The sequence below is a fragment of the Stegostoma tigrinum genome, chromosome 19 (assembly GCF_030684315.1).
Source record: "Stegostoma tigrinum isolate sSteTig4 chromosome 19, sSteTig4.hap1, whole genome shotgun sequence".
Classification (NCBI taxonomy): Eukaryota; Metazoa; Chordata; class Chondrichthyes; order Orectolobiformes; family Stegostomatidae; genus Stegostoma; species Stegostoma tigrinum.
The window spans coordinates 22,958,334-22,975,088 of NC_081372.1; the positions used below are offsets into that span (position 1 = coordinate 22,958,334).

Here is a 16,755-nt window from a genome sequence, read left to right on the forward strand (position 1 = left end):
TAAGTAACTTAACAATTAAACTGTGAGGAAAGCTATATGTAACTGGAAATCATAACAATGTCTTATTTCCTGAAGGTTTGTGGTTATCGTTTGCGACTCCATTTTGATGGTTATTCTGAGTGTCATGATTTCTGGGTGAATGCGAACTCTCCGGATATCCATCCTGCAGGATGGTGTGAGAAGACAGGTCACAAATTACATCTGCCTAAAGGTGAGATATATTCTGGCATCAATTTCATCAAACTCACTCTGTGCAGTAATTGTGGGCAAACTAGGCCATTATCTTACATGTCTTAAGTTGAAGTGACCTGGAATCACAAACAACATCCTGTAATGCAATTGTGTATCGGACGGAAAATGTACAAAAGGGAAAAGTTTTTATCATGTGATTAGTAACTTTTGATGATCTTATTTGCTGCCACTTGTGCTAAATTTGACAAGAGAGCATTAGGTTACGGTGTCAATAAGAATGAACCATGTGATTGTCAAAGATTTACTTTATTAATAAAGAAACATGTTAGCTGTGCTGTATATTATAATTTGTGATTCTGTATGTTAAATTGCATTTTAGACTACATCAGAGTATTGTTTGTGTGAAGACTTTGGGCCATCTTCCACAGGAACAAAAGCATTTTCCACCAGGTGGCGTCTTATTAAACCTAATACTGTCAATTTCTAAAAAAAATTCAAATACGCTTTCTGGACAAGTATGAAAATTAATTCTAATTTACAGTGTAGCTTGATATTATTTAAGTGAAAGGAGTCATTTTACTACAGGGTTGATTCATTTGGGAACATAATGTTATTGTGCTAACATTTCAGGGCACAAAGAGGAAGAATTCAATTGGCCAAATTATCTGAAGATAACAAAGTCTCAAGCTGCACCAAAACAGCTCTTCATCAATCAAAATACAGTGAGCAACTGCACAATTTTTAAGCAATTTCTGCTGTTTATCTGTTTGATAACATAGCTTTCTTCTCAGGGTGGTAATAAGACCTTTCTGTTACAGCTTTAAATTTTTAAATCAATTTTGTAGCTTGAAAATTAAAATAAGAACATAGGAGGCAGGGGTAGGTGTAAGCCTTTCTGTCCATTGAGTCTGCTGCACAATTTAATAAGGTTATGGCTGCTCTTCTACTTCAGTGCAGCTTCCTGCTTTATCTGCATATCCTTTCAACCCTGCCTTGTAAATGCAATGACTAAGCATCCACAGCTCTCCAGGGTGGAGAATTCCAAAGACTCGCATATCGTTGAGTCAAGGAATTTCTTCTCATCTTGGTCCAAATGTTGAAATGTCAGTTGGAACATTCTTAAATGAATTTTATTTTATAATCTGAATTCTGTTTGTTGCTGTGAAATCACATTCACTAATGTAAACAATCATGGAGAGCACATTGGGTGCACTGCACCTGAAGAAGGATACTTTGACCTTGGAGATGATACATCATCGATTCACCAAGATAGCACCAGGGCTCAAACATTGTCTTGTATTGCCAGGTGTTTAGTAGGTTAAGGGATAATCTAGTTTATATGTTTTATCAGGCAAATGTTCTCCAGGTGAGAGGAACTTAAAATTAGAACTAGGTCTTCAGAAGTGACACCAAGAAGCAGTACTTCACACAAAGTTCAGTAGAAACCTTGAGAGATAGTAAGAACTGCAGATGGAATCAGTAATAATACAGTGTGGAGCTGGAGGGACACAGCAGGCCAGGCAGCATCAGAGGAACAGGAAATTTGAGTTTCGGGTTGGGGCCCTTCTTCAGAAATGAAGTTGAATTCTCTTTCTCAAAAGTCAATAGTTGATCAAAATCCACAGATTTTTATTAGATGACGGGATACGATTAAAGATGGTAAATGGAGCTGCAGACTGAGTAAATTGGGTCTACCCACTGTGGAAGTCAGAACAATTAGAAGTGATCTTTTTAAAACATACAGGATTCCAAAGGGCCTTAACAGGGAAGATACTGCAGGGTGGTTCCCCCTTGCTCTGAAACATCGACCATGGAGACATGGTGTTAGGAAGAGGAGTATATTATTTGGTAAGGAGAAATGTCCTCATTCAGATCAATATGAGCCATTTGAACTTTTCTATCCCCGAAGTTGGTGGATTTTCCATGGTCGAGTAAATTCAAGGCTGAGGTAGATTTCTGGTCTCTCAGGGGATTGAGCAATATAGGAGCAGGTGGAAAAATTGAATTGAGACACAACATTAGCCATAAGTATATTGCTTGGAAGATTGCAAGATTTAGGATCACATGATCTATTGCTCCTCCAGTTTGTTATGTTTTTATTTTATAGCTATGCTGTTACTCATTGGAAGAACAGTTCAGAAAAGCTAACTAAAAGCAATTACTCCTGTATTCCCATGAATATTTTAACATTAATGCACATTTATTTGACTGTCAGATTCTGAGGAAGGGTCACTGGACCTGAAACATTGACTCTGTTTTTTCCTTCACAGCTGCTGTCAGAGCTGCTGAGCTTTACCAGCAACTTTGTTTTTGTACCTGATTTACAGCATCTGCAGTTCTTTTGCCTTTTATTTATTTAACTTCTTCCTCTGAGGGGACTCTGCTGTTTTCTCTGGTGTGGAGACTTAATTTAAGCCACCACCAGTTGTTCTCTGTCTAATGAGAGAGTAGGACAATGATGACTTTATGGGTCGGTGCCCTGATGGTATTATCACTGGACTGTTAGTTCAGAGACCCAGGTAATATTCTGGGGAGCTGGGTTTGAATTCTGTCATGGCAGATGATATTGAATTCAATAAAAAAATGAGTTAATTGTCTAATGGTGACCATTGAATCCATTGCCAATTGTTCGGGCTAAAAAACCATTAGTTCACTGATGCCTGTTAGGGAAAGAAAATAACATCCTTACCTGGTCTGCCCTAAATGTGACCCAAAGCAATGTGGTTAACATTTAACAATTAGGGATGGGCAATAAGTGTTGACCTAGCCAGTGGCACCTTCATCCCACATATCCTTGAATAAGAGAAAAGGCCAGGAAGATAGTTGATGAGAGAAATTGAAATAACATTATTGAATCAAATCACTTTTTTGGAATAAGGAGAAATAGGTGCTTTAATGTGCTTTAATATGACTGATTTGTTCCTAAGAGTTCATGAAATTTACCATTAAAAGCTTCATACGTATACAATCTAATTGTGACTACAGTAGTTCTCATCTTTGCATGGTTTTTGTAGTTTGTATAGTGACAAAGAAGAAACTAGTGAAAGTGACTGTTTAAAAAGTGATGTTGGCACAGCTGAGCCAATTCTACAAGAGTTCAAATGATAGGCAAAATGATTGAACCTTTTGATGTTTTAATTATAAGTTTTCTTTCAGATGATTACCCCTTTGGGATTTCGTGTTGGAATGAAACTGGAAGCAGTTGATAGAATGAACCCATCTCTAATCTGTGTTGCCACAGTAACAGATATTGTTGAAAACAGGTTCCTGGTTCATTTTGACAACTGGGATGACACATATGATTACTGGTATGCTTTGCACTTTACCATGGATTCTGAAAAGATACAAACAAAATAAATCAAAAAAGGAACATGAAAAGCACTGTTGAATGAAATTTAAAAAGATAAAGGTGGAAGAAAAACAGGAGGCAATAGTCTGGTGGTAATATCACTGATCTGTTAATCCAGAGACCCAGATAACATTCTGGGGTCTTGGGTTCAAATGCCACTATGGCAAATGGTGGAATTTGAATTCAATAAATAACTGGAATTAACGATCTAATGATGACTGTGAATCCATTGCCGGTTGTCGGAAAAACTCATCTGGTTCACTCATGTCCCTGCAGGAAAGAAACTGCCATCCTTACTTGGTCCGGACTACATGTGACTTCTGACCTGCAACAATGTGGTTGACACTGAACTGCCCTCTGGGCAAATAGGGATGGGCAGTAACTGCTGCCTAGCCAGCGACATCCTCATCCCGTAAATGAATAAAGGAAAAAGAAATTAATCAGTTTATGACTGCTTAAGAAAATGAGGGGAAAAAAAGGGATGTAATCCCAAACGGATGGAATTGGTTTTTGCAAAAATAATAAATGGACAACATGTATATGAGTTATGCTGAGGAATTTTTTGACTCATTCATGTTGTTTCTTCTACCAAACTGATTTTGTTTTTAGCCTTTTCGCTCCATGCTCCAGTATCATACCTCACCCAAGCAGGTCCACTGCTCTTGTGCTACTTGGTGATTCATGGGAGTAAGAGTTGCCCGAGATGTCTGCCTGATTATTTCCTATTGTCATCAGTTCCATTTGATGCCTGGTTGAATATCAAAATAGATATCTATCAAAATAGATTAGTATTTTTACAAAAAGATACAGTGAAAGTGTTTAAGCGGCTATACTCTGACGCCTATGTTAAGAATAGAAATCATGTATTAAAAACAATTAAGACAGTGTCCATCTTTGTTCAATTCACGGCTCACGGGTTCCCAAGGTTGAGGAAAAGATAGGAACCACATTCTCCACAGCTGCAGGAAGCTGACATCAAAGCTGCCGAATTGCGGGCTGTTGCGATCCCAGGCCAGACCACCATGTCACCTAAGACACCGCAGTAGGTCCCCTCGAAGACCCTTCCCATCGCTAAAGCTGCTGCTGAAGCAGACCACTATGCTGGGCTTTTGGAATGCCTGGTTGGAAGATGCCACAGAAGCTGCATCAAGGAATCCTGTGCTGTTGGAATCCCGGGTTGAACCACTGTGCCGCTGAAGACACTGTAGCCACAATTTCAACCACTCACCAAACTGCTTTTTGTTTTAAAGTTGTAGCTAAACTGTTTATGTCTAGAATAGAATCTCACATCATTGGGACAGTGTTAGAATGTAACACTTGTATAATTTAAAGATGATCTCCATTTTCCCAACCATGTGTTACTTTGTTAAAGGCTTTTCTAAAGTAAATGTCAAGTATATCCAAGATAATAAAGTGTGAAGCTGGATGAACACAGCAGCATCTCAGGAGCACAAAAGCTGACGTTTCGGGCCTAAACCCTTCATCAGAGAGGGGGATGGGGAGAGGGAACTGGAATAAATAGGGAGAGAGGGAGAGGCAGACCGAAGATGGAGAGAAAAGAAGATAGGTGGAGAGGAGAGTGTAGGTGGGGAGGTAGGGAGGGCATAGGTCAGTCCAGGGAAGACGGACAGGTCAAGGAGGCGGGATGAGGGGGTAGGTAGGAAATGGAAGTGCGGCTTGAGGTGGGAGGAAGGGATGTGTGAGAGGAAGAACAGGTCAGGGAGGTGGAGACGGGCTGGGCTGGTTTTGGGATGCAGTCGGGGGAGGGGAGATTTTGAAGCTAGTGAAGTCCACATTGATACCGTTGGGCTGCAGGGTTCCTGCATATCCATTTCATTTTGCCCATCTTCTGTACCTGTCACCTCCTCAAATAATTTGATAAGGACTGTTGGTTCTACTCAGTTCTTCTATAAAACCAATATCATATCTAATACCAAAATAATACCAAGTAATTACCAGAGGAGTGGACGTACAAGCAGGTGTATAAGTATCTTATGGTATATCTAGGATCTTGTCAACTATGATTCACACTCAGCAACTATTGATCTCAGATTGTATTGTAATTGCAACTAAAATCTTGATTGTTTAATTTTCTGCTTTTGTTTAAAAATACCAGTACTAATATGCTGATTGTTTCAGCAACAATAGATGAGGAGAACGGATGGATAAACTTCCACTAACTCAACAATTTTCTTCCTTAGGTGTGAAGCCAGCAGCCCTTACCTCCACCCTGTCGGTTGGTGTCAGCAGCATGGTAAACAACTGACACCTCCACAAGGTAAGTGGAGAATATCAATACTTAACTGATCAGAATTCGAAGCCTTCAAATCCATCTGTAATCCATGTGGATGGGCTGAGGTTAGTCCATGAGCACACAGAGAGAAACTGGGAGCAGTGACGGAACAATGGAGAGATGCAGTGATTGTGGAGGCTTTGTGCAGCCAACGCTAAGGAAACGGTATAGTGGATGTTGGATTAAAAATGTTGTCAAATAGAATTCAGAGTAGAATGTCACAATTTTTAAATACCTTGTAAAATTGCATCACCAATTTCTCTGTTGTTCCACAACACCAGGCATACTTCCATTAGGAATATACTTGCTGCTTGTTTGCTACACACCAGAACATATCATCATCTCATATTTATTGAAATTTGAATGCTTTGTGACTCTTTCTAACCCATTCTGCCATCAATATTCCTTTGGACATCGAAAGAATAAGCCACCTTCTATTTTGGTGTAATTTGTAAATATTGGCATGAGACTGTCTAGATCTATATGCAAATCATCAAAATAGTCCTGAGCTGGAACATGATTACACACTTTGCTATCTCCACTATCGCTTTGATTCCCCAGGATACTCATGTTCCACCAAGACTGGCATCCTGAGTGTTCCCCGTTTTATTTGTTCCAGCATTGGTGGTTCTGCCTTCAGCTTCCAAGGCTCTGATTTTGGGAGTTTTTCACTGAATCTCTCCACCTGTCTGTCTCTTATCCCTTCTTAAGGATGCTCCTCAAAGCACTTTTTCTCATTTAAGTTTTTTTTTTGTAATCTGGTCTAATACCTCCTGCTATGGCTCAATGTTAAATGTTGCTTTGTAATGGGCCTCAAAAATACCTTGGGAAATTTTATTGTTAAAGATTCTATATAAATGCAAGCTCCTGTTATTTGAACACATCAAAAAAAGCCTATAAATTTCATTGGTAACAAGGTGTAGATTTGGATGATCACAGCAACATCAGAGGAGCAGGAAGGCCGACATTTCAGGCCTAGACCTTTCTTCATTCTCCAGCATCTGCAATTCCTACGGTCCCGATAACTTTCATTCCTGCTTTCTAACCAACCTGTTATCACATTTGCTGACATCTATATAAATCAAAAGCTTTCAAACCTCTCAAGTATAATTGCCTTCACATTTCTATCCCAACTATATGTTACCTTGTTTAAGGCTTTCTAAATTCTATTTCAAAGAAATCCATTTCATTTTGCCCATCTTCTGGACCTGTTACATCCTCAAATAATTTGATAAGGACTGTTAAGCATGATTCTCAAATTTGAGATCCATACTTAGTTGCTTCTATATCTCTCTTTTCAAGTGTGGATTCATTTATGATTAAATGTTCTCAAATTTTCTGTGCATAGATATTAAGCAAACTGATCCATAGTTAGCTTGATCATACCACTTTTTAAAACCTGCTATTAAATTAACCACATACCAGTGCTTAAGATTACAGGGGAGAAATTATGCGCCATAACCATCACTAAAGAAGTAGTATTAGACAAACTCATGGGGCTAAAGGCAGATAAGTCCCCTGATCCGATGGTTTGCATCCTAAGATCTTAAAAGGTGTAGCTACAGAGATAATCATTACATGGGTTGTAATTTTCCAAGAATCCCTTCAGAACATTTGGAAGATCATATTTTAATCAAACAGAGCCAGCATGACTTTATGAAAGGTAAATAATGTCTGACTAATTTATTATAGTTTTTGGATGATGTCTCAATCAGAATGGATGGAGGGGAACCAGTAGATGTGTTGTATTTGGACTTCAAGAAGGCGTTCAACACGGCACCGCACAAAATGCTTGATCAGAAGATAAGAGCCCATGGCGTTGGAGGTAGTATATTGGCAGGGATAGAGAATTGGCTAATGGGCAGGAAACAGCAAGTGGGGATAGGGGTTTTTTTCCAGGTTGGTGACCAGTGGAGCTCTACAGGGATCATAACTGTTTACAATATATATCAATGATTTGGAAGATGGAAGTGAATTACTACAGCAAAATTTGTAGATGACAGACAAAGTAGGTGGAAAGGCAGCTTGTGAGAGGGACGCAAACAGTTTCAAAAGAGATAATGATATTTAAGGATATTTAAATGGAAAAAGGTTTGCAAATGGAGTACCATATAGGAAGAAGTGAATTTGTTCATTTTAGAAGGGGAACCAAAGGACAGGATTTATTTAAATGGGGAAAAACCTGTAGAGAGCTGTAACGCAAATAGGACTTGGGTAGTTGTGCATGAAACACAAAAAGTTAGCACATCAATGCAGCGGGTAATCAGGAAGGCTAATGGAATGTTGGCCTTTATTTGAAACATAGGGTATAAAAGTAGGGTAGTCTTACTGTAAAAGTACAGGATGCTCTAAGGTCACATCTGGAATACAGTGAGCAGTTTTGGCTCCTTATTTAAGGAAAGATGTTATTTCATTTGAGAAGGCTCACTCAAATGATCCCTGATATAGAAGGATTCCTTAATGAGCAAAGACTAAATAGGTTGGGACTCTACTCATTGAAGTTTAGAAGAATGAGAGGTGATATCATTGAAACAGATGGGATTCTTAAGGGGCTTGACAGGTTAAATGCTGAGAGGATGTTTCCCCTTTAGGGGTGCTAATTTAAGACTTAGATGAGGAGGAGTTTCTTCTCTCAGTGGGTTGAGATTCTTTGGAACCTCTGGCCACAGACAGCTGTCGGGACAGAATCCTTATGCATATTTAAGGTTGAAATAGATTCTTGGTCGGTAGGACAATCAAGGGTTACAGGGAAAGGGCAGACCTGAGGAATTTTGGATCAGCCATGATCCAGTTGAAGGTGGATCAGGCTTAGGGGCCAAATCGCCTATTCCTGTCCCTATTTCTTGTGGTCCAACGGTCTTATAATTCTCCTATTGACATTCAGATGATAACCTTGCGTCTAAGGTGTGATTTTAAACCTGACTGCTTCATTGATCTGTTGACGTACCCACACTGAGCCTCTAGATTTTACTTTTATCCTGCTTTTGAGCACCTACCAGAAACCTCTGAGCTGCCTGTGTAAATATCTAATTGGGCCATGATGATTACTGGGGCTGTACTGCTGTTTCGCCTGTGGGTTTCAGTGTGAAAGTGGTGGCACAAGGTCAACTTAAGAAGAAAGGAGGGCCAGGGAGGCTGTGGTCAACCTAAATGAGTATGCCACTACCATCACAACTGTCATGTCTAAATGTACAGAGGACTATGTATCAAAGAATTTAATCTGACTGTTCCCTAACTGGAAACTACAGATGAACTGGAAGATCCATTCCCTCTGGAAATCCAGATTTGAGATCTTCAAGTGGGAAAACCATGACCTATATAGGAAATCTAGGTATGATCTTCGTAAAGCTGTTAGAGACACCAAGAGACAACACCTGACTAAACAAGAGCCCCAGGCTAACCACACAAGCACTTGCTGACTGTGGTAAACTTCCATGATATAATGGGCGACACAGTGAAGTTGAATAGAATCGCTGACAACAATGCATCCCTCCCCGATGAGCTGAATACATTCAATGCCCGTTTTGAACAGAAAATCAGTAAAATGATGTCCCCTGCCCCAATGGCCATGGGTTACCTGTACGCACGGCACATTGGCCATCTTGAGGGTGAACCCATGGAAAGTAACTGGTTGGACAGAGTCCCCAGCCATGCACCCAGATCCTGCATGGACCAGCTGGCGGGAGTATTTCCCGATATCTTTAACCTCTCCTTCCAACACTGTGAGGTTCCCACCTGCTTGAAGAAGACCACTGCCATCCTGGTGCCAAATAAAAATCATCATTGTGAACTGCTTCAAGACCTTAATAATGGCAGTCATCAACTCCAGCCTCCCAGATTGCCTTGATGCACTCTAGTTCACCTACCGTTAAAATAGGTCCACAATAGATGCCATCTCCTTGACCTTACACTCATCACTGGAATGTCAGGCTAACAAGGACACCCACATCAGAGTCCGATGTATTGACTTTAGCTCTGCCTTTAACACCATAATTCCAACAAAGCAGACCTCCAGACTATAAAAGCTAGGTGTCTGTCCTCCCCTCTGCAACTGGAACTTTGACTTCCTGACCTATATACTGCAAACAGTAAGGATAGGTGACAACGCCTCCTCCATAATAATCCCCAACACCAACGTCCCATAAGGTTGCATACTCAGCCCTTTACTAATCTCCTATACTGTCACGACTAGATGGTGAAATTCAGCTCTACCTCTATTTACAGAATTGTTAATGACACCATTGCATTGGTCAGATCTCAAACAATGATGAAAGAGAGTACAGGAAAGAGATAGATAGCTTAGTGGCCTGGTGTCTAAAGCCAACAATCTCCCCCTCTATGTCAGCAAAACAGAGTTGGTTTTGTCTTTAGGAAGCAGAGTGGAAGACATGTCCCTGTCCATATCAATGGTACTGAGGTCAAGGTGGAGGGCTTCAAGTTCCTGGGAGTAGATATCACCAATGATCCATCCTGATCCATCATGTCAACCTTACTGTCATGAAAGCACACCAATGCCTCTACTTCCTTAGAAGGCTAAAGAAATTCAGCAAGTCAACAATGACTGTTACCAATATTTATAGAGACGTCATAGAAAACATCCTATCTGGATGCATGACAGCTTGGTATTGCATCTGCTCTGCTTACAACTGCAAGAAATTACAGACAGTTGCGAACGCAGCCTGGTCCATCACGAAAACTAACCCTCCTTCCAATGTCTCTGTCTATACTTCCTGCTGCCTCAGGAAAACAGCCAACATAATCAAAGATCCCTCCTACTCCACAGTATCGGGCAGAAGATACTAACGTTTGAAACCGCATACTAACAGATTTAAGAACAGCTTCTTCCCAGCTGTAATTAGACTTATGAGCACACCTCTCATATGTTAGAATTGATCATTCTCTGCCTCTTCTCTGTAGTTATAACATTATATTCTGCACCCTGTTCTATTACCCTGATGCACTCATGTAAAGTATGACATGTCTACTCAGCATGCAAAATAATACTTCCCTTGTATGTGGGTACATATGACAATAATAAATCAAATCAAATCAAAAACTAGAGAGTCAAGGAGGAGTAAGTCCTGTTGCATTTATTAATGTTTCTTCTGCAGCTGATACATACAGTAAAGAACATTCAGACATCACCAGCCTACCCTATTCCCCTCTGTCTTGAAAATGTGGTGAGATAATTGACCCTGGCAGTAACCCCATGTTTCCTGCAGGCACATCCTGCAGATTTCATGTTGGAAATTTAACTCATGATGTGCTGTTTGGCTTAAAAGTTAAATCTTACTTGGAAATCTACTCCTTGATACCCTGGACCAGACTGCTGGACCAGGCTACTGAATTTATGTTGCAATCTGGCTACAGACTCGTAGTTTTACTAGAGATGTTGCGAAATACGCACTGATGATGTCTTCTCGACTGGAGACGAAACGTTTGCCATTCATTTGCCAAGCTCGGCGAACAAACCAACAGTCGTGCTTTTACTTTTTACAATTTGACAAAAGTGTTAGATCCAGGTACTTACTAAAAGAATAAGGCCATGAGGGTCCATGGTTTTGAACAAACAACATAAGTTTTGCCATACAGAATTATGAAAGTAAATCAATCTACAATATCTATACAATTTATATTCCAATATCCAGAATTAATATGGAGTAAAAATGGGTAACAGTCAAATGGTTGTCAGAAACCCCACAGGGTAAATAAAATAGCAAATGCATTCCAGATGGATTTCAGGATTCCTCTGAAAATCTCCATCCATGAGTAACAAGTTAGATGTTGGTCATCATAGCTCATTAAAACTTCACAAGAGATTTCTTCTCTTCCAAAGATCTAGCTCCAGAGCTCCCTCTAATGTCACTTCACCATGGACTGCCTCAATGATGATACTCATGTTCTGTTGGTGTACCTTCCTCTCCCGGGTCTATGTTGCTCTGGATTCTGAAAACTGTGCTGCAGCTTTTCACAGCTAACTTCACTAATCCAGTACTTCCCTGTTTGTTTTATTCTAATCTTGATCATCTTGTGAACCATTCCCTCCATACTCTCTGTGCGCTGAAGTACGAATTGCTTGCCAGTTTCTTCTGAACCCCGCATGCCTATCAGGATGTTTCTAAACTCTAACTCCAATGCCTAGCTGTGCCTACAGCCACCCCACACTTTTCCTGCTATGACCACTGCCCTTGTTCCTAGGCAGGATTGAATTTACCAGCCATGAGATCTCAACTAGAGCAAAAACTTGTAAATATTTGTTCCCGAATGTTACAACATTCACAGCTTGCTGGCTCACACAGGAAAAATTGCGTGTAATGACAAGAGGACTTAATAATAGTACAGACTCTAATATTTTTTTCCCATATCCTAGGTTACCCTCACCCAGAGCATTTTTCTTGGGATAGGTATTTAGAAGAAACTGGATCTTCTGCTGCTCCTGCTCGTGCATTTAAAGTTGTAAGTGACATGGCTTTAATATTTACTAGAGTTGTTACAAGTGCTTTGAAGAAGAGTTTTACAAATTCAGTTTTGCCTTAATGCTTGTACAATAATTTTGAAGTTTCACACATAGTCAGACCTTGTCTCCTTGTGTTTCAGCGTCCTCCACATGGTTTCCAGAGAAATATGAAGCTGGAAGCTGTAGACAGACGCAATCCAGTGCTGATTCGTGTAGCTACAATTATAGACGTTGATGAGCACAAGTTAAAGGTAGTCCAAAGGCTTTTACTCAGGAATAACTGCCTCTTTTAACTATGGGTTTGGAGTAAGATAATTGCAATATTCAACATTACAAGCATGTTGTGTGTCAATCTTGCCACATCATTCCTTTCCCATTCCTTACTTCTTGCAAAGCAAAGACTTGCATTTATATCTCACTATACATGATTCCAAGACATCTAAAAGTGTTTTCTGCCAAATGGGACACTTTTTAAGCATGGTCACCATTAATATATGAAGAAAGAGTGAGAAAGTAGCTAAGATTGGTTACTTTGGATTTGGGAAACACTACATTAGCTCAGATTCTTCTGAAGAATTTCCTAATTAAATTTGTTGGTCTCACTTCAATGCCATAATCACATCAAAATCTTAATTGAAAAGCTGCATGTGATAAGAATGCTTTAGGTCCAGTGTGTGCCCAGTAATGGTTACTGGTTACTCTGGGAATGCTCTCATCAGTTCCCTCCAAATTTCATTGCCAGCCATTGTGGAGGATTATTGCATCGGAAGGAGTTCAAAAAGGTGGCTGACTGTTTTCGCAAAGGGCAATAAGAAGCATAGCATATGCTGACCTTCCCAGTGATATTCAAACTCGTGAATCAATAAAGAAAATTTCAAAAGAATTAATTTCCATTTAAATTTTGTATCATTGTGTTATTTTCCTATGCAGATCTACTTTGATGGATCAACCTCTGCCTACAGTTACTGGGTAGATACTGATAATCCAGACATACATCCTGCAGGGTGGTGTGCCAGAACAGGACATTATCTCCAGCCACCGCTTAGTGAGTGCAGTAATTTTTTTTCCCCCCTCAACTCCCATTTTCAAAATTCTTAATATTAATTTCAAGGTATAAACTAACAAACATAGTTGTTTAGATTTCTTTTGTTCCATGAGACATCATATACGCATTACTGCAGATCCAGGAGTCATACATAATTTTAAGGTTTACGGCAACTTGGTCTGCACCTGTTTATAAGGGGATCTGTAGTACTGTGGTATTCAGTAAAGATTAAAACAATATTTATTTCTATACAGGCTGTAAATCTGCATTCATTCTGATTTAGGAATTTCAATGTAGTAGACAACTTATCCAATCATTTTGTGAGTTGTATACACATAGAAAGCAATGCAGGTTTAATGAATAATATTCAGATTTCACGAAGGTATCATTGTGTCTGAAAATCAACATCCACATTCGGAAAAAATTTGATCAGGAACTTTTCCATTTATTTTATAGAACTGTCAGATTCTTCTACTGAACCTGGACAAAGAGGATGTCCAGCTCCAGGGTGGAAAGCTGTTAGTCAAGCAAAAAGTTCCAAATACACCACCCATCATCGGTGAGTACCTGTTGGGGTGGTACAGTGGCTCAGTGGTCAACATTGCTGCCTCATCGTGGTAGGGACCTGGGTTTGATTCCAGCTTTGGGCACCTATCTGTGTGGAGTTTCCACATTCACACCATGTCTGCACTAACTGAGCCTACCACGAAGGAATCTCCTTCTTAACCTCTCCTCTTGCCTGAGACATGTTGATGCTTAAGTTAAACCACCATTACTCATCTCTATCCAGTGAGAGAGCAGCTGTGTGGCCAGGTGAGTCTGCAGCAACTTTACTTTAACTTCTTTACTTATATGATCAGCTTTTAAAGATTAAAATTCATTATAGTGTAAGCATGGGGAGAATTTCATAGGGATCTGAGGGATGTTAGGCCGACCCAGTATTGTAAGTCAGTGGCAGTCTCCAGTAACAGTCTTGGGGATTGACACATTCAAGAGTTTGCTCAGGATGATTCCAATCAGGTGTTCCATCCCTCTGCAGACTGGGTACATGGACAGTCAGGAATCGTGACATTTTTTACTCGGCGATGTCTGTATGGGTCGTTCAAGGGGGTCAGATCTATTAGAGAAACAAAAAGCAAAGGGAGTTGCTGAGGGGGAGATGGGGTGTGTCAAGGGTGACCATTGCTGCGGGAATGAGGTTCTGCAAGTTAGCCTTTGGGAGTGGGCCTTTAGGCTGTGGTTAATGGAGGATTACGTTGTGAGGGGTCCAGAGGGGCAACAAAACCTGCAATGGGGAAGGTGGTAAAGCATGGCTGGGCTAGGGATAATGTGGGAGGGAGATCACTCTGAGTCAGGAGCACCCGGGCTTCAAGGAGAGAGGTGCACTGTATGACCACGCTTGGCATGGTCACTGCGAATGCCAGGAGCTGGAGTGTTCAGGTGCGAGCACATTAAATTTGGCAAGGACCTGGGCGGGTGTGAAGACTGTGGATTTCCTGGGAAGGGCTGCTTGGAAGGGCATTTGGACATGGATACACACCGACACCTTCAGGAGGAGGCAGGAATCCACTGGCCTAGGAGCATTCATTGACACTTTTGAAATTGAAACTGCACAGTAGGGAAGAAAATAGCTGCATCACACTTGGAATGGACTTGGACAACTGGTGACGGAGGGGTCTGCAGCACTGACTGATGCTGGGAAGCACTGCACATAGACCTATAATTTGTACTTGACAAAGACCTGTGGGGCACCTATTCCCTAACCATCTTAACACATTGCTCCCTCTCTGTATTGCACTTCACAGCACAGATGTTGCTGGACAATGCATTGACAGCTACACTTCTGAGCAAAAGAGGCCAGAAAGAAAGGGGGAGATAGCATAATAAGTGCCAAATTTGTCAGCGTGACCCAAAGCCAGTATGTATTGTTCATCTTTCTTCTCCATGAAGCTGTAGACTGTCAGCGTAGACCTCTATCCATGGAACATTGAGGCCGTGAAGTGAGGCTGATGGTGTCACAGTGCCATTCGGTTTTACACAGGGGGGGCTAACAACCAGATATATGGTTAAAGGACAAACATTTCAACAAAAATTGAGAATCTTTTATAAGCTATTTTAACCTGAGCCATAAAAATGCCTTCAGTAACTCTTTTTCCTCCTGTGCCTCTCACTATGTCTTAGCATACTCCCTCACTCTGCAGTAGGGCTGGAGAGACCCAGCTCAATATTGGAGTCATTGTCAAACTGAAGGTTTGCTTAGTCAATACTGGGGCTACTTTTTAAAAAAATTCATTCACTGGATGAGGGTGTCGCTGGCTAGGCCAGCATTTATTGCCCACCCTTAATTACTCAGAGGGCAGTTAAGAATCTCAAGTCACGTGTCAGCCAGACCAGGTAAGGATGACAGATGTGACATTAGTGAACCAGATGGGTTTTTTCTGACAATCAGCAATGGATTTGTGGTCATCAATAGACTCTTAATTTCAGATTTTTATTGAGTCAAACGTCACCTTCTACCATGGCAGGATTTGAACCTGATTCCCAGAATACTGTCTTGGTCTCTGGATTAACAGTCTGGTCATAATATCTCTAGGCCGATGCCTTGCCTTGTGTCTGAATGGGCCATATAGGCCAAGGGACTTTTAACCACCTTGGCATGAGCTGCAAAGTGTTCAGAGGGGGCCAGGCAGGATGGATGTGGACGGCCAGGTCACCTCAGGACTGTCCTGAGAGAAGACTTCTAAATGAGCTGTGAAGTTGTTCCTCTGGTTGGGTACTTCCCAGCGCTGCCCTGTCTCGATGTGAGGATGGGGCACATGCAGGTAGTCAGAGGATTACGTTACATGCTGCATTGATGGTAGCTTTTGGGCAGTAGGGGGCAGTATGTCCACATAACTGTTTGACAGTCCTGATCCTCCCTGTGCAGATGGATACATTACAGAGCCCTGTCCTGCCTGGCACTTTGCAGGAGCAGGTCCACAGGGATCCTCCAACTGCCATAGGTCTGGCGCCTTTCTTCTTTGGCCAGCTCTGGAGCTGACAGAGATTATGGAGGTGCTCATCAGATTGTGGACCTAAACTCTTGAAGCCTAACGTTGCCACTGAGGTGCCAGCATCCAGGCTGGTGTGGGCTGCAGAAAGTATATTTGCCAACGCTTTCTCTGCAGCCTTGCTACCCTTGTCCTCAGAGGCCAAGGAGGTGGATTCTGGGGGAGCCGGAGCTTTCTCCACAGTTGTGGTGTCAATGCTGGCTGTACCTGCAAGACACAAGACAGAGAGGGCGTCACGGCCTGTGGTTAGCAGTAGTGTGCAGTGAAATGGCACTGCCAGCAGAATTAATGTAAGAATTGCAGTGTAATGAAGAGTGGTACATACTATATTAGTGGGATACGGATGTCTCTGCATTGACGCAGCAATGG

At 41.2% G+C, this 16,755-nt stretch overlaps 1 protein-coding gene across 6 annotated transcripts in view; it reads left to right on the forward strand.

Moving 5' to 3' along the window:
- l3mbtl1 (L3MBTL histone methyl-lysine binding protein 1) overlaps positions 1-16,755 on the forward strand; it is an 82,510-nt gene that overhangs the window by 49,827 nt on the left and 15,928 nt on the right. For all 6 annotated transcript variants that reach the window (XM_048550211.2, XM_048550212.2, XM_059652772.1 and 3 more), the window contains 8 exons: positions 76-211; positions 823-914; positions 3,349-3,500; positions 5,743-5,819; positions 12,205-12,290; positions 12,432-12,542; positions 13,222-13,336; positions 13,793-13,895. In XM_048550211.2, coding sequence (XP_048406168.1) covers positions 76-211; positions 823-914; positions 3,349-3,500; positions 5,743-5,819; positions 12,205-12,290; positions 12,432-12,542; positions 13,222-13,336; positions 13,793-13,895 — 872 coding nt within the window. The remainder of the gene's footprint in view (positions 1-75; positions 212-822; positions 915-3,348; positions 3,501-5,742; positions 5,820-12,204; positions 12,291-12,431; positions 12,543-13,221; positions 13,337-13,792; positions 13,896-16,755) is intronic.